The sequence below is a fragment of the Amphiura filiformis genome, chromosome 9, assembly GCF_039555335.1.
Source record: "Amphiura filiformis chromosome 9, Afil_fr2py, whole genome shotgun sequence".
Lineage (NCBI taxonomy): Eukaryota > Metazoa > Echinodermata > Ophiuroidea > Amphilepidida > Amphiuridae > Amphiura > Amphiura filiformis.
Genome location: NC_092636.1, coordinates 64,441,896 through 64,464,276, shown reverse-complemented (window position 1 = coordinate 64,464,276; position 22,381 = coordinate 64,441,896). Strand labels below are relative to the sequence as shown.

General features: G+C 35.5%; 1 protein-coding gene across 1 annotated transcript in view; it reads left to right on the top strand.

Annotated features, from left to right (window-relative positions):
- LOC140161315 (tyrosine-protein phosphatase non-receptor type 11-like) overlaps positions 1–18,793 on the top strand; it is a 37,128-nt gene extending 18,335 nt beyond the window's left edge. Inside the window, exons 5-15 of the mRNA XM_072184792.1 lie at positions 2,329–2,445; positions 4,222–4,335; positions 5,548–5,644; positions 6,905–6,972; positions 8,103–8,306; positions 13,373–13,504; positions 13,840–13,991; positions 15,276–15,343; positions 16,271–16,422; positions 17,019–17,177; positions 17,891–18,793. Coding sequence (XP_072040893.1) covers positions 2,329–2,445; positions 4,222–4,335; positions 5,548–5,644; positions 6,905–6,972; positions 8,103–8,306; positions 13,373–13,504; positions 13,840–13,991; positions 15,276–15,343; positions 16,271–16,422; positions 17,019–17,177; positions 17,891–17,968 — 1,341 coding nt within the window. The 3' untranslated portion in view covers positions 17,969–18,793. The remainder of the gene's footprint in view (positions 1–2,328; positions 2,446–4,221; positions 4,336–5,547; positions 5,645–6,904; positions 6,973–8,102; positions 8,307–13,372; positions 13,505–13,839; positions 13,992–15,275; positions 15,344–16,270; positions 16,423–17,018; positions 17,178–17,890) is intronic.
- The last annotated feature ends 3,588 nt before the right edge of the window (positions 18,794–22,381 follow it).

The following is a 22,381-nucleotide window of genomic DNA, read 5'->3' as shown; positions in this document are numbered from 1 at the left end:
ATTGTTTCATTTTGGCCCTTTGTAGGAAGTTGCTGGAGGAACTCTGGGCCATATGTGTGACAATCTAATATGGCTATGAAAGTACTTTATGAGAGTAATCTCCTAGTGTAACCTCTTTGAGTTTTATTTTTGATGCACATTTACATTAGTTCCAATCATTCTGTATACTGTTGTGTTCTGTACCCTCAGTTTTAGATACCAACCATATTCTTTACCTTTGTATTGGTGGTATTTAAAGTGATTATCTCTGTACCAGACAATATGGCCCTGTAAATGAAAAGCCTTTTAGTAAAGGTCATTCTATAATACTCAAACCAGTTTGTGTGCATTTTCTTTTTGCAACAAATACAGTAGCAAATTTTATGTTGCATAAATTGTAACTTCATACACTGGTAAAAAAATACTGGGAAGAAGAACAAATGCTAAAATACATGGGTCAAAGTCAAAACAAATCTCATCCTTTTGGTGCAAAATCTCACCACGAAACTGCAAATAACAGTGGATAGAGAATAGAAAAAAATATGCAATGGAAAAAGCACATAAAATGGCCAATAATATTACTGGTGAGGGTATTTTTTGGAGAAGGAAGCAGAAATCAAGACTATTTTGCTTTTTTTTTGCCCAAAATAGTGGGGAATTTCAGTTCTTGTTTTTTTTCTGACTGGGGAGCATTTGAGATGTTGCAACTACTTATAATTACCAGGAAATCAAAATTCTTTTAATTTGGTTCTTTGATGACATTGCATATATAGCTTAGTACATGCAGGGGAAAAACATGCAAGTATGTCAGCTCATCAGGGACCGTTTCAATGAGCTACCATATGCTGTCCATTTCTATTTTAGCACTGCACTGCTGTATAGTGGGACATTTGGATGAGGTTTTTGTATAATCATACCCATCACTGTAAAATTCTGAAATGTGATTTAATAGTATAGTTTGTTACTTGTAGCTCTTTGATGAAACCACATGATAAAACCAACAGCAAAACTGTTCAGAAATTCAAGTTGTGAAATAATTATACCGCTAAAATTTCCTGCTATACTGTTTTTGCAGAACTGGATAATCAGCCTTTTGTTCTTATTTCATTATGGTTTATATATAGTTACCAGTGCAGTTTTCATGTCATCAAAGCCTCCATTTTTCCCACAAAGTTTTATGAGGCCAAATAGGTTTGTTTCAGAAGACTGTGTGCATAGCTTTACAAAATAAATTTCAGTACATTTTTTTTTCATATTTGGTGATTTTGTTTCTTTTTTACATTAAGAAAAATTTTTTTAAGAACATTAAACCGCAAAAGAAAAAGCAAAAAAAACAAAAAACAAAAACCAGAAAAAAAACAAAACAACAACAAAAAACCAATTGCCCAAAAGTACAATAAAAAACAAGAGGGTATCATGTAGTGCATAGTCTTTTTTTGAAGTGCAAACTACATGGCAATTTTTTCATTTTCTTCTGAGACAAACTTTTTTTTTGCCTTCCATGTTGATGTTTATTTTGTTTACATATGAAGTGTGTGCTGTGATTTACACACCTACCTACAGGTTGCTGTGTAGCATTAGAAAAGTACTGTGTGAAATATATGAAATGGATATATTCAGTGAACAAATGTGAAATAGTTGATAGAAGTTTTATATGTATGTACACCAAAGAAATTCCACGTACAAGATTCAACAAACATATATTGATAGAAGATGTAGCTCTATACCTTGAGTCACCTCATGTTTGGTAAGTGACATCAAAATATCTCTATGTGATGAGAGAGCTTTCCAATTCTGCTGCCTTAACACACAAGCGCATTATGCTGTGATTCCAAGAACAGCGCACACGTTTAAAGGCAATGCAAGCTAAACAGGCAGTGGCGTCACTGCCAAACGTTGGAAGCAACACGAGGTATAGATGTCTCATTATGAAATCAATGTAAGTGGAATTGCTTGTCTGTGTAATCATCAGTGTACGGAGATAGTGAGGGAAACAGTGGACCTCCTGAAGTGGGCATATATGACTAGCCCAAGTTATTTTTGTAAGACATAAATACAACATGTCTTGCATCAGAAATATAATTGGCTGCCCAGTTGCTAAGTGATGCATTACCCAACTGGAAACACACGACTAGGAGGTCATTCTGTATCCGAGACTTTGCTTCATCAAATGAAGCATGCGTTTACTTAAGCGTTGTCAAATGAATTGATTTTTATTTCTGTCAAACGAAGAAGAAATTGATTCATTTTAGGGATTGCTTTATTTTAACAATTTGTACCTGTTAACACCACAACATAACTTGTATTCCTATATTTATAAAATATGGTTTTCTTTTTTCCCCACCTCAGGATTCTAAGTATGATGTAGGTGGAGGAGAGCAGTTTGAGACATTAGCTGATTTGGTGGACCATTATAAGAAGAATCCCATGGTGGAGACATCTGGATACGTGGTACATCTACGACAGGTAGGAAGGAATCATTATCATGGGTAATGTAAAGCATGAAATTATTTTGAAATTAAATCTAACTCACTTTGCTCTGTTGCGTCCGAAAACATCGGACATCGTCAGCTATCTGATTAATGATGGTTTGATGTCGGACGGCGAGGAATGTCTCGTAATGCTGGGTCCCAAGCGTGTAATAATTAGAAATGGAGTCTCCCTTTCTTATTTATGGCTGGCATTCCTCGCCATCTGACGTCACATCATCATCAAGCAGATGCATGATGAAGTCCAATGTTTTCAGATGCATCATAGCAAAGGGAGTTGCAAAATTATTATTCCAGTATTAGATTTAATTTCAAGATAATGTTTTAAACTACTGGATGAATAATCTACACCAAGATATAAAGCATGAAATGTTTGTGTGCATGAAAATGCCATGAGTGACATGGATTCGCAAACTTTTCATGCTCATAAATATATCTTTTTCCTCATGTCCAAATAATAAAGATTAGACAGGCTTTAAAATTGATACGCCTTCCAAAACTTGAAAAACAATTGCAAATTGATTGTTGGTTATTGCTAGGTAATATTGCACATACATCAACATATTATACATTCACCTTGAAGCTTTCTACATGCACATGTAGCTCAACAGGATAGACATGTTATATGTTCTGTAGAAACAAGACCACAGACATAGTATTGATGTATGTTTCAAAAGATAAAATATATATACATTTGCTTTCAAAACAAACTTCCTCATATGCACAGTAATTCAAAACTTTCATTTGTAAGGAAAATGTTGTCTGTATTCGTAATATTTACAGAAACTAAATTTCAACTTGCAACTTTTCTTGTACTATTAAAACTCAATTGAGGTCATTTTACTTTCAAATCTTTCACAAGGGAATTGCTTTAAAAAATATTTAAAATTGGTGGAAAAGAATTTTGTGGTGAAAACCCAGAAACATTTGCTCACATTTTTGTAAATATGTCAAAGTGAATCCAATTTGGAAAGCTCTTCAGAATTTACTTCATTGTAAGCTCCACATTGATAATAATTTCAATTTGATTTTATGTTTGAGGGATCTAATGACTCTTTTCTTAACATACTTATTTCTTTGCTTCAAATTTTACAAATGATTTTATGTGTTATTTGCTGAATTGCCAATAAAAAATACAGTGGCAAAAAATAAGGAATTCTTGGACAATTTTAAAGGCTGTGTCTGCAATAGCAATATTATAATATTTTGGTAGAAAGGAAGTTGGAACTTCCACTATTCCTATGTGTACTTTCACTTTCCAAACTAACTGGAGAAACAAGTGTGTGTGCATGTTAAACATCAGAATTATAATGCACATGTAGAGATGTGTGTACTTGTGATGCAGTTTGCCTAAACTGCTGAAAGAATGAATTAATTAGAATATACAATGTAGACCAATTTGATTATAATAACCAATTTGTTTGATGAAACAGCTCAAGTAAATCCTTCAGCAGTCTTTTTTGGCCTATCATTAATATTAAGCATGATTTCAAATTTAGTTGTTTTTCAAGTATATACGGTTTAATAATTGTTACTGCGACAAAACCTCATCATGTTCTAGAATCTAGTGTTTCAACACAGAGCATTGTTTCAACTTATTCACTGTAAGGGTTTGAAACTGTATGGATAAATGTATGCAAATAATTAGAAAAGTGTGGAAATATTGTGGCACCATGATATGGCTACTAATATCTTCCCTTTTTAAACACATGGTTTAATTCCATTAATTTTATATATTTTTTAATATGTGCAGCCTCACAATGCAACCAGGATTTCAGCATCCGGTATACGAAATCGTGTGGAAGTTCTGGAGAAAGAAACCAAATCGAGAGAAGCTAAGAAAGCTGGATTTGAAGAGGAATTTGAGGTAAGCCACTGCACTTTGCTTCACCTCCAGTTTGTTAGTGACATCGGTCCTTTTATGTGGTTCTGCATCAGTCGTGCTTACAAACCGCCCACGTAGGCATGCATATAAGCTCTGTGGGATCAAGTTAGTCTGGGTGATTTGATACTGTAACAAGTGAAATAGGAACAACTTGATATAATTTGGTTCACCTCAAGTTTGGTAGTGACGTACGTGCGTATTTCGCTCGCCGCAGTATCGGATCATGTGCGTAGAGTTAAACGCGCTGAGTGTACATGCACGCATACATGGGCAGTATGTCGGCACGCTTGCGGCGCAACCGCGAAAAAGCATTGACGTCACTACCGAACTTGAGGTGAACAAAATTATAGTGACGTATGTTCATTGAACATACGTCACTATCAAGTTGAAACAAAGTATAGATTTACATAATTGTGTGGTGCGATAAAGCAAATGAGTTCAAAATTTTTAGATTTATAATACGTACCATTTTCAGAGCTTTATTTTGATGAAAATGCCATCACAATTGGACCAGAGTTCCAGAGATGTAATGATGCTCAGAACGATAAAACACAAGACGCTGGACAATTGTATTGGATATATCTCAAAATCAATATTAGCGACAAACAACTCATTTAAATTGATCACATCACATTTGAAGAATCATGTTCTGGGCAAAGTTGTAATGGATCATGACTTGTGACTCAAGGTAAAATAAGGTAACTGACTTGAGTGATGATCAGCTGACTTGATCGTATTGATTTTATACAGTGATTTGATTTGACTTGAGCTAATAAATAGGCCACATGATTCAAGCACATTTCTGGTGACTCTTTACAACCCTGGTTCTGGGATCATAATGTGGGATATCTGAACCTGTTTGAGATAGCTATTAACTATAACCAAGAAAAGCAAAGAGGTCAATGTACTTTTATTGGGGGATGCATTCCCCTGATTTGCTATCCTGCCTTTTAGGGCAGTATTGTTTATTAAATTCTTAGCAGTGCAAATTTAAAGCCATTATGCCATGGTTACATGTAAGGCAAATCACAGGTTATATAGGGCCTGTTTTTGATAATATGGTTTTTGTCAGTATGTGAAAATTATGATGATAAATTCCACATGTTTTTTATTTAGTGAAATTGTGATTTAAAGTTGGACAAGAAGTGTACATAATTTTTTTTAATCATTTTTAAACCCCTCATTGCTGAACAGACATTACAGCAGCTTGATGCCAAACATCTTCTACCAAGGAAAATTGGCGACCAGCCAGACAACAAAAGCAAAAACAGATATAAGAATATCCTTCCATGTAAGTATTGTATTGTATTCTCTGCACAATCATTTAGGCTTGTTCAGACGGGAGCTTAACCGCCGTATGAGTGTTAACATGATACTTGGTTCAGACAGGCACTAATACTAAGCTCTAGCTACCTCAGAAGTTGCTTAGTGTTAGCCTGACACAAACTTAAATCTAAGCCCATCTGAAAAATTGATAGAGTAATAGTAACCTTCCTCAATTTCCTTCTTTCCCTTGTGGGGAATATCTGGACGAATCCAGTAGACAGCCACATGAAGTGACAATCGTCATACACGTCCACTTCTATCGTGCTGGTGTAAACCCGTTTTATAATCCCATACCAAAACAGGTTTAAGAAGGATTCTGGTGATCCAAAAGAAGGGTAGCATTACCTTCCTCAATATGCGGAATATGTGAACAAATCCAATAGGTGGCCATATTATGAGCCTTCAAGAAATCAACTTGTTCCTGTATAAGAGATTGTAATGGAGCAATAACAAAAGCACACCTAGAGGACTTGTTAAGCCCATTGATGATAAGTATAGGGGCCTATCAACTAATAAACTCATCGCAATTTTCAAGAAAACCATATTGCAGATATCAATGGAGCGCAAGCTCTGTAGACGTGTATCTTGACTGACAATTTTCACATGAGACTTCAATGAAATAGCATAGTCATATTGTTACGTAATGCAAGGAACATCAAAATGTTCAAATTCGGGAGGCCTTCTAATTTCTTATTTAAGCTAACTGACCTATGCACAACAGGAATATATTTGCATGTTGTTATTTATGAACTAGCTGCTTGGAATGCGAAATATAGCAAAAAAATGTCCACTTTTATAGTAGTTTGTCACCTTCCATGGCTTATCAGTTAAATGATGTGGTCAGCCAGTGTAACCATGGTACTTTTCTAACTGCATAATGATTTATTTTGAAATTTGAAGTGCAGCTCCTTTAAATAAGACAACACATTGGTTCTTCTATAGACTAAATTACAACATATGAGTTATGCTCTACTGCCAGTTCATTGAAACAATCCAGAGCTACTTTTTTTGTTGCTAAGTTCATTAATTTACAGGGATTTTTTTAAAGGAGTTATGTGATTAGAATCATCATAATGAGAAACCTCATAAAACAGCTGTTTAGCCACACTGTTCAATCAACCAGTTGTGGCTGCTAGAACTTTCCAAAAACTGAAGAACGCTACATACCATCAACAATATGAAATGTGTCTCTTATGTTGTATTCTTTTTCAATATTTTTCTTCAGTTGATCATTCTAGGGTTATCTTACATGATGGAGAAGGAGGAGACTACATCAATGCAAATTATATAGATGTAAGTATACTTGAATCGTACACCTGCCAATCAGGGAAATTTGAATCCAACTTTACCACCGAAAGGACAACTTGCTATTGAAGGCCATTTAGGACCTTTTTTTTAGCTTGTTGGTCAAAATTAAGTATTGAACTCTTCATGATTCAATATGAGATAAAGCAAACAGTGACCACTTGTGTGAATAATTCATTATGATACATTTTTACCTCCCTCCTTCAAACGTCTGAAGCAAAAAAAATAATCCAATGAGAGCTGAACAGATTTCCGGCAATGGATACTGAATACAAGTCAAAAGGATTTGCTGCAACTTTCAAATCTTGGGTTACTTTAATTTAATGTACGCTGCAACATCAATATTGGGACCATTACAAAAATAGCTCCCATAATACACAGAAATCAATTTTGCTTTCAATGCGTTTCCCAAATTTGGCATACGATAAACCGTTTTGGAATAATGATCATTCATTTAGAGGTAGTTACTTTTTTGTGTTTATAAAACAAATATACATGGGTGCAGTATATTAAAACTGCATTTTATTGGATTTTATTACACAAATTTTGGTTGCTAATAAAAACAACCAAATTTTTCATTATCTAGTATAACATTTACTGTCAGAAGTGTACATGCATGAATATCAAAAAGGCTCACAAAGGGAAAGTAAAGAATGTGGATTCATATCTGTGGGCTAGACTTTACATGTACTATGACTACCACCACATACATGAGATTAAGATTTGAGTTAGATTTTATGGTTAGGATGAACAGATTAAGACTAGGGTTGGGATTATGGTTGGTTCCAACTCTGTGTCATATATCAATCCATCACATAACAGTTCCATTCATTCAGAAGTTGATCTGTGAGTAACACTGTTAATAATACATTAATTAAACTTGAAATGTACAGAGGTATCAAAACAGCCTAGGCAACAATTTGCATTTCAGTATGATGAATTTTCACAAAAAAAAAAATAATACCAGGCAGTATTCTTTTGTACAATCACCTTCTGTTTTGGGTGTTTTTTTTCCCTTCAAAATTTAGGTCAACTAACAACACAACATTTTTTTCCTAACAGAGAATGCAGAAGATCTGACTTAAAACTTTCCTTACTATTTTATTTGATGTATATAGTTAGCCCAAGCCTGGGAAACAAACCAAAAGGCTCAACAGGCTGGAGAAAATGTGGAGAAGATGGATCTGAGCTGGGAGAGGCAAAAGAAATATATCGCTACACAAGGATGCCTTAAGGATACTGTCGCAGATTCGTGGAGAATGGTGTGGCAAGAAAACACAAGGGTCATTGTCATGACAACCAAAGAGGTCGAGAGGGGAAAGGTGAGCAACGCATAGTCAGAAATACATAGTGATTGTTTTTTATTATACTTGGTTCAACCTATAAGGGGCAGTACTGTAAAAGTAATTTACAGGAGCGTAAATTGCGACTTCATTGCTGCATGAAGTAACAAAAGCATAATAATTTTTGCCGATATAGCTACAATCCCCGAAATATGTCTTGAAACATTAAAGCGTCTTTAGGGAAAATTAGTCCCCCACTCCCCGTGCAATGTTGAAACGTGCAAATGTGTTCAGCGTGTCTCCAAAGTGTCGCAACATTGAATGATGGGGGTGGGGAAGGGAAAAGTGTTAATTGATGGCCCAGCTTTCTTCTAATTCCAAATATTGAACATTTTATCCACATTAAATATACACTTTGGATTTCATTCAAGATGCCTAAAGCGTTTCAACGACATTTTTCGGGGATTGTCTGAGGCAAACGCTAAAATTAACATCTGATTTTAATCTTTTGGCTATAACTTTAAAACTACTTGATAGAATCACTCCAAATTTTCAATGAATATTAGTTAGCGCATAAGCTATGATGTGGGTATAAAATAAAACAACTAATTGTATCAATTTTGACTATATCGCCCTGCACTACAAGCAGCTTGCACCCATCACCTGTGTATGTCTACAATCATAGATTGAATACAATAGCGCTCTTTTCAAACATACTAATCTTACAGATGTGAGTGATCAGCATGATATAGTTCAATGCATAGGTACCGGCGTGAAAAATTTTCCATGACTATTCATTAATAGATAGGCTATGATGTGGGCACAAAATAAAACAACTCATCTTTTATTTAGGTAGTGGTCAAATAATTCTTTTGTACTCCATCCATTTGCATATCTTCTGGAGCGTGCCTATAGAGGAGATGATTTGAACTAATGACCTTATGGGCAAGCACTCTATAAGTAAAATACTTATGAAACGTATGAAACTTGAACGGGGTGGGGGTGTGTGTGGGTGTGTGGGGGTGTGTGTGTGTGTGTGTGTGTGTGGGGGGGGGTTATCTTACAATTGCTATAGTGCCCATATTCATGACCTTTAAAGATGTCCGGATCTATGTTTGTCTTTATTACAATTTAAAACAAAAACAATCAATTATCATGCCATAGATAAATTAGGGTTTTAAAACTTATTTTCGTGTTTCATAATGTCAATTGTCATGAATACAGAAGAATAGTTTATCTTACAATTGCTATAGTGCCCATATTCATAACCTTTAAAGATGTCCGGATCTATTTGTGTCTTTATTACAATTTAAAAAAATCAATTATCATGCCATAGATAAATTAGGGCTTTAAAACTTATTTTCGTGTTTCACAATGTCAATTGTCATGAATACAGAAGAATAGTTTACTGGTTTGAATAAGTCGCACACAAAAAAAAAAGAAGAAAAAAGGTGAAACTGTTGAGGCTCGAACCACTAGCCTTCCGTTTCACCGTCTGAAGTACTGTCCATTACACCACGCTGTCATGTTGAAATAATTACGGATTCCGTGATATATGGGTGCGCATTGCATTCTCGTGATTATGAAAATGGTAAATCTCGACAGACGATTTACATTTGCTAAAATCAGTAAAATGTAAATAATGTTAGAGCTAACAAAACGTAAAATAGTAAAATTAGATGTAGTTTTTAACAAGCTTTCAAACAAAACACTTTACAAATAAAAGTTGACACCAAATCGGCCTAAATTATGAATTTTGTCAACGGTTTACCATTTCTAAATTAAAGAAACTCCTTGTATTAATATTCAGTATTAGGCCAGGGTAAACCGTCAAATCACTATGTGATTCAATGGGACGATTTACAATCGCACTTTACCATTTCACGCAAATAAAATATCAATTTTAAAGATATCTCTGCATGAGTAGGCCTACTTCATAAGCGTGCTAATGCGATTTTGTTATTGGTTCGTTTTGTTTTGTTTTTTGCTCGGGGCGTTGGTCTGAAAAAAGGTGAAAAAGGTCGTTTTTGACTATATTGCCCTGCACTGCAGCGTTCACGCGATACCTATGCATTGAACTATATCATGCTGATCACTCACATCTGTAAGATTAGTATGTTTGAAAAGAGCGTTATTGTATTCAATCTATGATTGTAGACATACACAGGTGGGGGTGCAACCTGCTTGTAGTGCAGGGCGATATAGTCAAAATTGATACAATTAGTTGTTTTATTTTATACCCATATCATAGCTTATGCACTAACTAATATTCATTGAAAATTTGGAGTGATTCTATCAAGTAGTTTTAAAGTTATAGCCAAAAGATTAAAATCAGATGTTAATTTTAGCGTTTGCCTCATACAATCCCGAAATATGTCTTGAAACATTAAAAGCGTCTTTAGGGAAAATTAGTCCCCCACTCCCCGTGCAATGTTGAAACGTGCAAATGTGTTCAGCGTGTCTCCAAAGTGTCGCAACATTGAATGATGGGGGTGGGGAAGGAAAAGTGTTAATTGATGGCCCAGCTTTCTTCTAATTCCAAATATTGAACATTTTTATCCACATTAAATATACACTTTGGATTTCATTCAAGATGCCTAAAGCGTTTCAACGACATTTTTCGGGGATTGTAGGTTGATCAGTATAAGAAAATGAACCATGCTATAGAAAATTCATTTAAGGGCAGAGTAATGGGAGAGAACATGGACCTTTTCGAGCATCATTATTTTTGAATTGTATGTCCAAAGTATATAAAACTATACATTTTTGGAAAGGAAATGAGTCAAGGAATCCCATGGTGACGTCAGATTTGTTCAAATATCTTGAGTTTTTGAAAAAATCACAAAAAATCACTTTTTTATCCCAAATTTTTTGTGACAACTTAAAAAAAAATCCGTTCGGAGTAAAAAAATTTCAGTTAACTTTTCTTGAAGAAGAAACATGAACTTAGGGAAGGTTTTTTTATTATTTTGAAATTAGTCTCTTTTTTCGAAATAGTGAAAAAAACATGTGAAAAAAGCAATTTTGTCACTCTATTAAGCTAAAAATTGCACATAATGGTGTATATTTTTGTTTAAAACAAATATTTTGAAAAAATGAGAAAACCTTCCCTAGACTTTGAAGTACTCTAACCGATAGTGCAAAAAGTTTACCTTTTGCTTGCATATTTTTCGAGTTATCTTGTCACAAAAAATCGTGTAATATTGTCAAAAGTGAACTCTGAGAAATCGATGTTTTGGTAAAAAAATGTCAAAATTATGCACAAAATGTCCTTATATTTTAAAACGGCAAGAGTTTCACGCTTGTAAAGGCTGTATCTGGTGCATGGTCTAAATATGCATCTTTTTGCACCAATGAATTTATAATGTGTACTTTTAGTGCGCCAAAATTCAAAATAATTAAAAAATCTAAGTGGCGTTTTGACTGCAAATTTTGTTTTGTTTACACCGCGTTTGCGGCGTTAACAACATACCGAATGCGCCTTGACTGCGTTGGACATACTGGCATGAGAGTTGCGCCCAGCGTCACGGCGTCACGCTGACGCGAATCGCTGCAGTAATCACAATATTTCGCATTCGCGCATTTCTGACTCATTATTTCCCACCAATTTACGAAGCTGCCTTGCGCCATGTGACTTTTTAGAGTTGAAAAGAGTGAAATAAATCAAGCAAAAATATGTGTAAATATTAAAAAGTTGTATTTTATCAGTTTCAAGTGAAAGAATACATCTTAGTGTTGACAAATATCAAGAAATCTCAAATTCGGGCGTGGACGAATGTGTCTTCCATTACTCTGGCCTTAATTAGTGTACATTGTGGAACATACTCTTTACGTGGCTGTGCGTAGTAAGTTGTTGTACACAGATAAGCTTGCAGAGATGGACGTGAAGAGTAGCGTTGTATGCTTGTGTATTAGTCGCGAAGTAACAAGCGTAGTTGAATGTTCTACAATGTACACAAATTAAATAATTTTTCTATAGTCAATAATATGATCAGTGCTCAAAATCAGCCCAAATCTTCAAGGCTATTTCAGCCTGTGGGTTTGAAATCTACTGACCTGTGTTATTTCAGACTTATCATAGCTGGATGTTGAATTCGGCATTTGAGTCCATCTTCCAGACTTTTGGTGACACAATTTCATGGGCCTGGCAGGCCTGCAGGATAGTGTATTGGCATGCATGCAGTGATTTCCACAGGTTTTTGGTCCGAGGGTTCATCTTATTTTGAGCACTGCATATCATTAAAAGCTTCATTTTATCATAAATACACTACATTCTGAATCTGATAAAACTATTGATATGTTCCATGTAGATAAGTTCTTTAATGTCATCATGGTTGTTCTTTGTAATATTAAAATACAAGGTGGTTGGATTATTCGAGGGCAGAAATCTGTTGTCGACACCCTTATTTATGACACCTGTATGTACCTGTATAGTCCTTAATTCCATATTATTACCGTATTGTTTGTAATAAACGCACTGGGGCGTTGCATTTTTCCAAAAGGGGGGCGTTTATTGGAAGTGAATTGTCAGTGAAAAATGCTTAAAATTGGGTTCAATTTCCCGATGGTGCTCCTGTTAAAAGAAGGGATTTACGACTATACATGATGGCGGCGTCCACGGAAAATGATATTTTTGTGGGAAATACAACAAAATTACACCTGTAAGTGCATGGAATTAGTGAAATTCTACCATAATTAGGCAATGAAATGGATGGGAGTTGAGTCATATTTTTTTTGTCCATGCAATTTAGTGATCGTGACTGACATGACTGATGCAAGTTTTAAGCTTACCTACACGATATGGCATGGAAATGTTTGCATACATGTCAATTTTTCACAGAAAAATTGGAGGGGGGCGTATATTAGAGGGGGAGCGTTTATTACAAACAATACGGTATCTATTTGTAATTTTAGGCTGAGGGCACTGCATCGCAGGCCCAGTATTTAGCATTGCCCTCATCCATCATCTATCTCACCCATGGATAAAATAAAAATGAACTGAACTGAACTTGTTGTTATTGATTTGTTGTCACTTCTATGAAAGATTCTGTACAATATCTCAATCATTTTACACTAATAAAATTGTTTTCCTGTTTCTCTTACAGAACAAATGTGTGCGATATTGGCCAGAAAAAGACCAAAAGAAAGAACATGGGAAGCTTCTGTTGGCCAATGTATCTGAGATTGATTCTGCTGATTTTACACTTAGACAGTTTCACCTATCACATGCAGACCATGTAAGACATCTCATACATTCATTAGAATTACATTAAATTAAATGATTTTTTTTGCATTCAATCAATGAAATGTTAATTATGAAGTACTGGAGGCCAAATTTGACTGCACAAATGATCAAGTGAAAATTGGTGGGGAAAAAGGACGGTTTGAATTAGGCAGAAACTAACAATCAGCATTGTCTTCGTTTTATTGTGTTTCAAACAAATTTGAGTCCTCCACACTTATTTAGAAATAAACTCTGAACATAAATTGATTGATAATAAAGTTTTGTCCGTATGTTAGTTCTCCTGTGAAAAAAAATCAAGCACATATTTTATGTTTTCAATTTCTGCAGGCGGAGGGTCGAGACATCTATCACTTCCATTTTAAGAGTTGGCCTGACCATGGTGTGCCAAATGATCCTAGTAGAGTGCTAAACTTCCTGGGTGAAGTCAATACCAAGCAAGAGGGGATAACAGGAGCTGGTCCTATTGTTGTACATTGCAGGTAGGGATAGGGAGTAAACATACTAGGGGTATGATAAGGAATAAACTAAAATAACAAATTTTTTTAAAGCATATTCCTCACATATTACGCTTGCGACTGTAAGCATATACCATCTGACCTCTTTCAAAATTAATATACACTTAACTATTTGTAGTAGGCAATTTTTTAAAGGGATTCAGCTTCCAAGTTTGGCAGAAGTTACTTGTATATGGTCAAAATGGATACATGTTTGTAAACACCAACACACAGTGTAAGCCCCTAAAAGTTATCTGTAACCTGCAGCACTTCATTTAGTCAGGTAAAATGATTTATAATCATACCTTTGTTGTATGTACATATGTGACATTTCATCAATCAATACAAGTTAAATCATATTATTTGCAATTATGATATTGCACTTTTCATAATGTTACTTTATCCCAACTTCATATATATTTAGATAACTCCAGCTTTACATCTTATGTTTTCGCTTTCAAGATCAAAAGTTGAACCTGTTTATTAGCATCGTGGTGACCGTTTAACCATAACCCCCCTTGAGTGGTTTGGTCCATTTGCAATTCATAACATGGAAAAAGTTGTAGAAGCTGCTAGGGTGGTCCTGAAATTGAAGATTTTAGGGTACCGTATAGGCTCAAAATGCCCATATCATACTAGCATATGCAGCGTGTGATTAAAAAATGGTTAGTGATCAAACACATGTAGCGATAACAATCACTTCCTGCATTCAGTTGTTGCTTTTGGTGTAGCATCAAAGTTGCGTTGAAGTTAACTGGTTGCGATTTAACTCCTGGGCATGCTGGTGACTTCTGATAGAAATATATTGGCAATAGACGCCGTCAGTGTGACATCACAATGGCCATATTGTGGGTACTAGTAAACTCTGTTCAAAGTTTCTTGGCATGAACAACAGGTGAATTAGTATAGAGCAATACTAGCAGTCAGTGAATCTATAGAGGTCAATCATATCAAGCAAGTGAATGAGGAGCTTGTGGGTATGAATCATGTATACAAACGCTATTGTGATCATGAGTCACTCTTGAAAAATGCTGACAGCCTCTATTGCTTTTGTGATAAGTGACAAAGTAATGGCACAGAAAAAATATGCTGTTCTCCTTTTGATTACTTTCCTTGCAATTATATAGTATGATACAGGCATAATGGAGAACACTGACCACCCAGTACATACAAAAAGCAGCACCAAATATTTTTATATTTCACACATATTTTTAGATGTACACAAAGATGTATATTAATTAAATGTTCTGTTTTTGTTCTATATCACAGTGCTGGTATTGGAAGAACAGGCACCTTTATTGTAATAGACATTATTCTTAATCTTATCAAACAACACGGTAAGTATTGTGTTCAGTATCTCAAAGTAGTGGAAAAAGATTTTGTTTGGCCTTTTAATATTCAGTGAGTCAGTGACGTCAGCACGTTGAGGCAACTGTTTTGTGCACGCATCTATGTGACATTTTTAAATGTATGTATGTATGTGTGCCCTCACAATTTGAAGCTGCGGCCAGTAATATGCGCACTGACGTCACTGACTCCCCAAGGTAAAAAACAGTATAATCTTTTTAATCACTTTACTCGGAGCACTGTTGTCAGGGCCGCCGCTAGAGAGGGTGTATGGGGGGGTGTGACACCCCCCAAATACGATTTTGTTGACAAAAATTGACTTGTCGTCAAAACCATATGTTTGTCGGCAAATGTAGTCAAAGCTAGGTATGATTGTCGGCAAATAGCAAGAGTCATAAAGGGTTAATGTGTTGCAAAATTGTGCTGTTGTTACGGAATAGACCTATCGTTAATGTTGTAGTAGTTACTCATTTTAAAAAATCAGTCGAAAATTTGTTTGACTCATACCCCCCTCCCCCTGAGTGATACCGGAGGTACCACTATTTTGTCCTCCATGAGTGACACACAAACATAACATGGCAGAGTCAGTGGTTCTCTCTGAACATAAGCTTGATTAAGATTGCTTTAGTTTGTAGACAGTGTATTAGGTATCATATCACATTTTATCAGTGAATTAGAAAAATGTTTAACTTTAACACTACTAAAATTTGATCACTTATCGGGAGCGCTTTCACAGTACAAACTGCATCCTCAGCCAGATGTTATGGCTCTGATAATTTATGACCTAACAACCTTGTATAACATCACACTTTTAGATGGCGTCAAAGGTATTTTCCTTGTCTCCCTAAATCTAGTATTTACCACAACGTATGAATATCCAATTTTGTATTTTATTTGGTTTTCTTCTTTTTACCCAGGCCTTGATTGTGAGATTGACATCTACAACACTATAAGACTGGTGAGAGGTCAGAGGTCAGGATTAGTACAGACAGAAGCGCAGTATAAATTTGTGTACCATGCTGTACAACAATACATCGAAACATTATCACAAAGAGTACAAGCAGAACAGGTAAGCAATGCCCAAGGGGGACAAAATGACGCTTCAAGATGAAGTGATTGTGAAAGGAAAACTCTCGATTCTAGAAACAAATGCAACACCAGTGGTTCTCTGAATTAAACAAAGAATACAGTTGTGTGATCATATTAAGAATAGAATCTGATCCAAATTGAAGGAGCAGATGAAAATGTCTGCAGTTTGCATGACATGGTCAGGCAAAGAATTGGGATGCCACTTCAATATTTTACATTTTCTCTGTGCTATTTGTCGTAGACCCTAATGAATGGAAATAAGCTGCACTTTGGAGGGTTTTTTTGGGTTATCCAGACTTGTTGTCAAGCAATCCAAATAAGCAAGCAAACAAGCGAAGAATTTGTAGCTTTGTTTTTGTCCTTTCAGAATGTGTTTCCAGTAGAGAATCATTCATTTTTGAAAGTTTGTGCCCTCCTGCCCCCATCCCTGTTAGGGTGAGGATAGGACTGGTCTCTTTCTTCATGTCCTCTCTCACTTTCCATGGCCAAGTTTGTCTTCTCTGCAAAGCATTGTAACATTTTCCATGTCTAACTGATGTTACAACAACTGTAATTGTGGCTATTTTCCATTTGCAGAACACACAGAAAACAGGGCGTGATTATATCAACACAAAGAAGGCTCATCATGAGGCAAGTCAACGTCATGAAGTACAGCTACCAGATAGGCCCGCTCCTCCACCACCGCAGCAACCAGAACTTAAATTGTATGAAAATGTGGGACCAATGAGAAATATGGTAAGTAATGATGGTCAAGCAATGTAGAGAAGCTTCCTTGTCTGAAAATGATTGTCCCATAATAAAAACCTAATGCTGCTTTATTTGATATTCTTCAGGCAGGTGTAATGTTTTAATAACTTGTAGCCACTCTCAGAATCTTTCACTGTGGTCTTGGTTACAATTTTCTATATTTGTAATATGTTGAAAATATCAAAGCAACCACTAAGTTGGGGATTACGATGTAAAAAATAGGCTTTTGGCTATAAATGCAAGATGGTGTGAACAAATGTATGTATGGCATACACAGACCAGGCACAAGTGTACTGTTGGTCATTCAAGCGGTTGTTTGTGATAAGCAGGTTAGAACTGTCTGCATTTGACCTTGCCCTTTAATAAGCAATAAATCATAGAAATTGAAAAAAAAACATAACATACTCACTTTTAGGAATTTGCTCAGCATCTTTGAGTTAAATTATTTCTGTAAGATGGTCTCTGGATGGAGTTATTAGTGGCCTATCCATCTTAGGAATTATGTGTGAACTGTAGCACTGATTAATGATGGAATGGTAATTGCAGCATTGGCATACATGATTACCTGAAAATACAGTTTATAATGGTGATCCAAGTGACTTATTTTAGTGTTTGAACCAGGTCGTTACTCATACATTCAATGATTTGTACAATTCCCTTCACTACAGTTAACTGTTTTTTGTAATTTTCCTCCCTTTCAGCCTCCATCATCAGTAGGGCGGCAAAAGACAAAGACAGGAGGCAGGCGGTTCCTCTACCACCACCTCAATAACACATAACACTTTTTGTGTGCCACATGGGAACAAGTAAAACTATAGTATGGGATATGATTTAGACATGTAGCAGGGGAAGTATATGCAGCTAGCAGCAACTAACCAGGGCAACTCACAGTAGAATAAATCACAGAGCTATCAGCATGGTTGGAATCCATGTGTACAATACTTCTAGCAAGATTGGAGATAATGGCAGGCTTGTCAACTACGGCAACTTATAGTACAGTCATCATAGAACTTTTTGCCACATAGGATGATGATGATGGAAGTCATCCAAGTCATCCATTTGAAAACCACATCCCCTTTGAGCTAGTTTTAGCTATTTCAGATCCAACAATTTTCATCCAAAAATACAGGTATGGAAGATTTTAGATGTATAGTTTCCAATGCAGGCAGCAAATTGTATAATATCCAATTGAATTTGATCATTTTACGTAGTTGACAGCTGGATTTTAACATAAAATCCGCCTGGATCGGCTATAGTTCAACTGATATCAGGGTGTGTGGATTTCAATGGTAAACACAATGGTAAACACCATCAGAGGGCCACATAATATTATGTATGTGGGATAGCAAATATCTGTGCGTACCCAAGTTGGCTCTGATGATTGAGAATTAAATATTTTGCCTATACCATGTGTACTGCTGTCTTTGCAGTGCATTGATATTTTAAGACACTATGTTTTTATTTTTGAAAGGAGGCATATCATTCAAATCAGTCCACTCCAAAGAGATTAGATGTAAAGTGAAGTAACTCAGCCATGTTTGCATTCACTCATGGAGGCAGGGCAAAATAGTGTACATCTGCATAATTTATTTCGCCTTGCACCTTTGATTCAAAGTGTGTGCACGTTTGCATTCACTGTATGAAGCATTGTGCCAATAGCGCATGCTAAGTGCTGCATGTGCAAACGTATCAAGCTCCATTTCGGACATTTGCCGATGAATGGTGAGGTAGACTATTTTGGTCTCCATGTATGACAAACCAATATGGTGGATTTTATCATAACATTACACATTGGGCAATTCTGTGTCAGTTCTCTTTGCATCTAATCTCTTTGGTCAGCTCCCAAAGTGAAATACAAAATCTGCCTGTAAGGATATACTGCATTCTGACTTGGGAGAGAAGAGGGATGGAAACTTGTTGGGTTACATTTCACCTGACATGCTGACAATGGTTACAATCTTGCAGAATAGCTCTGGTTTTTTTTAATCAAATGAAAAGTCTGACAGTTCTTGTCAGCAATGAATCAGCTCCCAAACTTGTTTAACAAGGTCATCAATAACATTTATACAAATCATTTAAATTTTATGATGCATTTCGTTGTATTTGTAAATACTGCAAAGAAAATATGCTATCGCATGTGAAACAACATTTTTTTCTAAACAATAATTAATTATATAAATGAGATAATCAACTTGATTATTAGTGTGTTTAAGGATGAATGTTTTGTTAATTTGATGATAGTGATAATCTAAATACAAAGATTCACACCTGAATTTGAATTGCAGCAGTCCTGCACCTGTGCTCATAATCGATAAGGACACTTATCCCTTCATACTAATGATTTACTATTGTGTTTGGTCCTAAACATTGTTCATACCCGGCTGCTCAGCATAGCGATCACAGGTTTGTAAAAAGTATTTTCCAAGAATATTACATCATTATTATATCATGCCCTCAATTACATTACAGAACCCTTTTAAAGGTTGAAAAATTAAAAAGTATACCATATATCAAAGTCAATTGTTTTAATATGTGACCATCCACCACAACTGAGCCCGGATGTCTCCAGTGCCACTATTGAGATATATGCTCCATTGAACTTAACAATAAACAATAGGAAACAAAGGATTTATTGACTGTTTTATTGATTTTTCACTTCTTAAATGTCAAGTACTATAGACATGATATACCGTAGAAACCCGTCTATAAGGAATAGAAGCGACTGTGATGATAGCATATTTCACGCTAGCGCCCTCCACAATATTATATCATTATGGAATTTGAGCAAATCATTTACCGACACAAGCAGGTATACAATGTATTATTTTATCTTTATTTAGCATCTCACGAGCATAGCTCACTTGGCAAGGCATAAGACTTTGGTTCTTTAGATCGGAAGATGGTGAGTTCGAGCCTCATCACGGTCACACAAACTTTTATAAACAAAATATTGTTCAAACTTTTCATTTATATTATCTTGCATTTTCTAAAGACTCCTTTCGTGATCATTTTTTTTTCATATTTAGTTTAATTTATTCTATTGTTTTTCTTTATTATTTTCTTTTCTTTGTCTTTTTTCTTGTTTAATTTTATTTTTCTTTATTTTCTTTGATTCATATAATATTGGCAGGATAAGGAGAGGAGGAACTAAAGACCCATTCAGTGATTTGCTCATCCGGACGATCGTAAAAATCATCAAAATTCACCTTTGTCATTGTCATAGATGTGGTAACATAGCCTGCTAGTGGTTCAGCAGAAAACCGTGTGACACATAATATACATTTGGCTACATTTTATTATACGATAAATACTGAATTTATTAAACATGGTAACAAATATTCTCTAGCAGATCGGTTATACGATGGAACTGGTAGGCATAGGCCTATTATAAATTCGGGATATTAAATATCTTCCTGACGAGACACATCTGCGCATGTGGTCAAAGACGATTCCTTACTAGCCACAGACCGTCCGCTGGAATTAGTTGAACATGAACCATTCGATATGGCTGTTGGTCGGACCTCTCATCTCTCCACATCGATTGTGACCTATAATCCCGACATTGCCCTTATGAACTCACATCCTCCTGTTTTATTCAATACGCTGGCGAGATTTACGTAATAATCGGATTAACTACCATAGCAATAGGTGAAAACAATTTTTGAATATACCGCGTTATACACTGATACGTTAAGGCGGTACCTCTTCATTGAACCATATCATGCTGCACCTGTAAGATCTTTGAAAAGACCAGTATTGTATTCAATCTATGATTGCAGACATACACAGTACAGGTGATGAGTGTAACCTGCTTGTAGCGCAGCGATATGTTCAAAATTGTTTTCACCTATTGCTATGGTAATTAATCCGATTAATTACATAACTTCACCAGCGTATAATGGCCGAATAAATTCTGACCATCACTTGGCTTGTTGGATTCGTCTATACTTCAATTCGCTGTCGAAGTGACGTAATAATCGCAATAACTACCATCAAGCAGATTGCACTAATCACCCGCGTATGTCACCAAACATAGATTGAATACCACTCTTTTCATAAATACTAATCTTACATGGCGAGTGATTAGCATTTCTTTGACAACTATGGTTTAATGCATAGGTGCCACGTGAACGATGAAGTGCAGGGCTATATATTCGAAATTGTATTCATCAATTGCTATGGTAGTTAATCCGATTAATTACGTCACATCGACAGCGAATAGCCTATAGTATGGGTTCAAGTGGAACAAAAAATAGTGTATGTCCATTGCTAGCTATGGTAATTAATCATGTTAGTGTTTACATCACTACTTCGGTGAAGACAAGAGAAGTGTGCCTTCTCTACCAACGCCTGTGATATAACAGGTGCAAGCGAAACAAAATTGAATGACCAGAATAGTTTCCTTTGTCAGATGAATTGATTGAAGTTTTTGAAGACACTCTATTCTTGATGGGACAATAGATTCAAATATGGAATAATTATTATTCCTCATCTATTTTTTTTATTGAAAAAACTGCAATTGTGGCAACAGAACAATATTTATTTTGATTTCATTTCAAGTAGAAACAAAATCGTGCTTAAGCCAAAAACGCACCCTACCTACCATTCCTCAAGAATTGGGATGGCACAAAGGTGCAACATAGGTTTTTATTGCAAAGACGAGGACAGACAAGTAGTTACAACACATCTGTCTAACCGTGGGTTTCGCTATTATTTAGAATAAATGCTTTTACTAGTTTCTATAAAACCACAAAATTACTTAAAAAACTATTAAAAAACTAAAAAAAAAAAAAAAAACACACCTAAAATTAAAAGTAGAAAGGTAGATTTGAAGAAAGATAAAAAGAACATGTCAAAAGTTAAAATTAAGCGAGAATGAAAAAGCGGAACGGTGCCCGGACCATGCTCTCTTCAGCATGTCTTCAGTTCCAAAGTCTGACGCTCTATCAATTGAGCTATCTGATCCTGATATCTGAAACAGTCGTTATTATGTCAATACAATTGATTGGTGTTACAACATACTTAGATGGAATGCATAGCCACCCAGTGCCAGTATATATTTGCTCAAACTCCAAATACAACAAGCAACCAATTTTATTGAGGCGTTTCTTAGGTATATCCTTGTAGACGGGGTTTTACGGTACATCATTTTAAAGCTAATTTCAAGCAGAATATTTTGGTTGAATATCTCA